This window comes from Cryptomeria japonica, chromosome 5 (assembly GCF_030272615.1).
Source record: "Cryptomeria japonica chromosome 5, Sugi_1.0, whole genome shotgun sequence".
Lineage (NCBI taxonomy): Eukaryota > Viridiplantae > Streptophyta > Pinopsida > Cupressales > Cupressaceae > Cryptomeria > Cryptomeria japonica.
In genome coordinates this window covers 81,320,984-81,325,587 of record NC_081409.1, presented here as the reverse complement: position 1 = coordinate 81,325,587, position 4,604 = coordinate 81,320,984, and the positions used below count along the sequence as shown (strand labels likewise).

At 38.3% G+C, this 4,604-nt stretch overlaps 1 protein-coding gene across 1 annotated transcript; it reads left to right on the top strand.

The window, feature by feature from the left end:
* The first annotated feature begins 236 nt into the window (after nt 1-236).
* LOC131032680 (wall-associated receptor kinase 17) lies at nt 237-3,556 on the top strand. Its single transcript, XM_057963718.2, has 4 exons — nt 237-1,226; nt 1,349-1,495; nt 1,594-1,776; nt 1,866-3,556. The coding sequence occupies exons 1-4, from the start codon at nt 329-331 to the stop codon at nt 3,035-3,037; spliced, it is 2,400 nt and encodes a 799-aa protein (XP_057819701.2). The 5' UTR covers nt 237-328; the 3' UTR covers nt 3,038-3,556.
* The last annotated feature ends 1,048 nt before the right edge of the window (nt 3,557-4,604 follow it).

Below are 4,604 nucleotides of genomic sequence, written 5' to 3'. Positions count from 1 at the left end.
AAACTACTTGTAAACTTTATCTTTGCATGGTTTAAATTCATTTTTTGTTGGTCTTATTCACACGGCCCACATTCCTAGTTTCCCTCAGAGTGTTTATAAAATGACAGTTTGACATTAATATATGCTAATTTCCGCTTATTACGAACACAATAGAGATTTTGTTTTCACTCAAGGAAATCACTGTGAAGAAGGGGTCCGTATTTCGCAGTCTTCTGTTGTCCAGTCAATAATGCACTCTGATATTTATTTCACACGGCTTTTCATTCTTTAAAGGTCTTCGTTTTTTGTTGTCTTGATTATTAAGCAGACGGTTTTGCTCAGTGAGAAAATGTTGTTGCAAATGCAAATGGATTTCGAAGTTGTTCTTCGCTCTGTAATTTGTATCTGTTTGGTGGGCTTTACTGTCGCACAATGTGCTCCTGAAATCTGTGGATCTATGAATGTGAGCTATCCTTTTTGGATTAAAAATTCTGATTGTGGATACCCTGGTTTTCAGATCACATGTAGTAAGAGCAATTCTACTGGGAATCTCACTCCCTTCTTTACTGCATATCTAGGTGATTTTACTCAGCAGCATCTTCCAGCCTACGATTACGAGATTATGGAAATCGATTACAAAGGTCATCTTATCATAAATTCCACTTCTATCAAAACCTATTCCTGTAATAGAAGCACCAGTGCGTCAAGCTTCTTTCAACCACCTCATGGTGGGCCATTCGCTATTTCCATGTCCAATAAGTTCGTGGTTATTGGCTGCAACAGCTTTGGTACCTACGAATTTGGAAAATGGGGAGACGCCAGATGTGTATCAACATGTGTCTTTCAAAGTGATCCACAATATTGTCGCTATGGCTGTTGTGAAATCACCCTTCCAGATAATTATATGTGGTTAAATTTCACGGGTGGAGGTGTGTTTGGTTTGCGCAATTCTACAACCAACAAATATGATAGAAAGTGTGGCTTCTCCACCATCATGGAGCCCTCTACCTTCAGAGTGGTGGATAATGAAACAAATCTCTTTTGGGGAGAAGGCTTTAAGGCATACTATGGTCTTCGCCTTAGCTGGGGAATCAGCCTTCAGAATTGCTCCATGGCCAAGGCAACAACCAATTATTCTTGCTCGTCCAACGCAGAATGCTTTGACTCCCCTTCTGGAGTAGGACACGTATGCAGATGCCTTCCTGGATATGAAGGAAATGGTTACTCTAATGGCACAGATTGTACAGGTATAGCCTCCACGCCTTTTTCAATTATAACCGTTATCAGTAAGTAGCATCTATTTATCTTTTATAATAATTTTTTTTTTAAAATCACAAGGCTCCTAATCATGGCAATGATGACTATTCAGACATAGACGAATGCAGTCGTAAAGGGTTGAATTTGTGCTTTGGGGCAGAGGAGGGAGGAATGTGCCATAATTTTGCAGGTTCTTACAAATGTTCGTGTGCAAAGGGATATAAAGGAGATGGTTACTCCAATGGCACTAATTGCAGAGGTATGCTTTCCGCTTTTAACTATAAACATGGTTTCTCCTTTGTAGTTTTTCCTTTTAAAATCCCAAAGCTAGTAACGATAATGATGATAAATGTTCAGACATAGATGAATGTCGTCAAAAAATGAGTCCATGCGTTGGAGAAGAGGAAGGAGGAATATGTCATAATTTGCCAGGTTCGTACAATTGTTCGTGTGCAAAAGGCTATAAGGGAGATGGCATCAAAAGAGGGTCAAAGTGCAAGCCCGAAAGCTCAAATAAAACCGTCATGTTTGCGGCTATAGGTAACTATGCGACACATCAAATATTGCTAATGCAATCTTTCAAAAACATATTTGTTAATAATAAAAAGTTCTGCTGGGTGTGTGGACAGGTTCTGTTTCCACATTCGTTGGAGTTTGTTTAGCAGCGTGTGGAATATTCTGGTGTTTGAGAATGCGTTACCTGAAACATGCTAGGGATGAGTACTTCCGATGCAACGGAGGTTTCTTGCTGGAGAGAATCCTCGCAGAAAAGGGAAAGCAAAAGGAGGGAAAAAATTTCAGGATTTTTTCTGAAAATGAGCTTAAAAGGGCCTCTAGAGATTATTCAGATGAGATGAAGCTAGGAAGCGGTGGGTCAAGCACTGTATACAAGGGCATCCTTTCAAATGGTACACCTGTTGCTATTAAAAAGTTCAAGGAATTTCCCATTGGTGTAGAATCTGAGGAATCCATGAAGCAGTTTATCAATGAAATTGTGATTCTGTCAGGTCTTCACCACAAAAACGTGGTGAGCTTGGTGGGATGTTGCTTGCAAACACAGTCTCCTGTTCTAGTATACGAATTTGTTGACGGGGGAACGATTTCTCATCAGCTACGTGCCGGCCATTTGACTTGGCAGAGTCGTCTCCAGATTGCAATGGGTAGTGCAGATGCTTTGGCATATTTGCATTCAGAATTAGATCGCCCAATTATTCACCGTGACGTGAAATCATCAAATATTCTTCTGGACAATACGGTCACTCCAAAAGTTGCAGATTTTGGTATATCTCGCCTTCTGTGTGGGAATGATACACACCTCATCACCAATGTAATGGGCACATGTGGTTACATGGATCCTGAATACTTTGACACAGGCACGCTTACTGACAGAAGCGATGTCTACAGCTTCGGCGTATTCCTGGCAGAGCTTCTCACGGGTCGAGAACCCTTGTCTCCTGGAAGACCTCCACAGGAAATTGTCTTATCTAAGCTTTTTCTTTTCAAATGCAAGGACAACAGCTTGACTGATATTTTGGATCCGATGGTGAAGAATGAAGACAACCAGGATCAGATGACTGCTGTGGCAAATTTAGCTAGAGAATGTCTTTCTCAAGAAGGAAGTGGAAGACCGTCCATGAGAGAGGTGAAGATGAAGCTTGAGCAGATAGGAGGTTCAACAAGACTAGTCACATCGATTTCATGTTTAAATGTCCTCAACGACCAAATTTCAAGTGGGACTCAAAGTGGGTCAATGAATTCATTGTTTCAGCTGACAGAGATGTCTAGGATTCATGGACGCTGATCTAGATCTAGTATTATAATGTTTATGGGATGCTTCTACCAGCACGAGCTCAAGATAGTTGAAATATCGAAGTATTGTTATGGGGGGTTCTTTTAAATTAGGGAGCTCGGGAGTAGTATTTGTAATATGGGGGGTTTTGGTGTTTTTTTTTTTTTTTGGGGGGGGCAGGTGGGGAGTTTTGGGTTTTTATCTGTGGAAATGAAAATGGGCTGCCATTTTTAGTGTGGTGAAATTGAATGACTGCCATTTTTAGTGTGGTAAAATTGAATGACTGCCATTTTTAGTGTGGTAAAATTGAATGACCGGCAGGCATTCAGTTACACTTATATAGGTTGTTTCTAGTGGCAACATTATCTATGTCATTGACTGAAAAGTATGGTTTATTATTTTGAAATGATGCTTGTGAAATTATTGATAGAAGTTGTATGATCTTAAATACAAATTAAGTATAAACCATAGGGTCACTTATAATTTGAAGGATAACTTGTAAATAGGAAAATCATTTGCATGAAAATTGGTGTTTGTAAAGTGGGATAAAGTATTGTGGATTCTCATTGTTTATTATTGATAAAATTAGCATATAGTGAAGGAATTTGTTTTTAGTAGTTTAATGTAAAATACTAGTTACAGAGTAATAAGAGTATATATGAATGATTTTGTTTTTAACATTTTAATCTATATATATATTTTAGTTTCCAAGTCCAAATCAATCTTTTTTCCACATTCTAAAAGTAAGCATTGAGGACCCCTCTACACGCAAAATAAATTGTTAATTTTATTTTTTTTAAACACGGAAAGTCTCTGCAAATCCCTCTCTCAACTTAAAACAAGACTTTGCAAAAGCCGACTTTAAGTTGAACTCATCACCGAAGTACTCTGTTTTCAGGATACAACATTGGCCTTATTCATACAGTTCATATTAATAAGTGTTTTTCTGAAAATGGATTAAATTATTTTGTGGTAAGCATCAATTTCCGGTAAAGAATCGTGTGAAGACTTGTCTGCATTGAGGTGTATGGATTTCGAAAAGTCTACTTGAGATGATGTTTTGTCCAGTCAAGCCGTGTTTGACCACAACTCGCAGACTTTTTGTTTACTTCGAGGCAACTCTTCTTTCCTGGAAAATCTGTGTTTGACCCATCTCTCCGTAGCCAGGTGGATCTTGTAGATTCTTTCGTTTCCTTTGCTTTCTTTTAGCTTTTAATCGGTGAAAACTAGCATTGTGGTACATTCTTCTGTGTCCCGTCTTTAACGACTTATCCTGCAAAAGCGTCATTGCAAATTGTTTGGTTCTTCTGTTACTTGTTTCCCTTTTATCTCTTTGTATGTGAACGAACGCAATACACAGTAGGGGAGAATGATGGGTGGACGCTTGAAATTGATTACCAAAAGTGGGCATCAGGAAAAGAATTCTTTACTGAAGATTTACTCAGTAGATCTATTTCATCTATGCTTTTAGTTTTTTAACTAACAAGTTACATGATTTTTTCAAATAATTTTATTTTTGGTCTGTTTAACAACTATGTCATCTATGCTTCTAATTTTTCAATTAACAACTTGCTATTTA

What these genes read in the sequence shown, in the direction of transcription:
- LOC131032680 (XM_057963718.2), top strand. Translation starts at nt 329, where the DNA reads ATGTTGTTGCAAATGCAAATGGATTTCGAAGTTGTTCTTCGCTCTGTA. An exon ending in TAATGGCACAGATTGTACAG is followed by an intron (nt 1,227 to 1,348) that starts GTATAGCCTCCA and finishes ATGACTATTCAG; the next exon opens with ACATAGACGAATGCAGTCGT. An exon ending in CGTCATGTTTGCGGCTATAG is followed by an intron (nt 1,777 to 1,865) that starts GTAACTATGCGA and finishes GTGTGTGGACAG; the next exon opens with GTTCTGTTTCCACATTCGTT.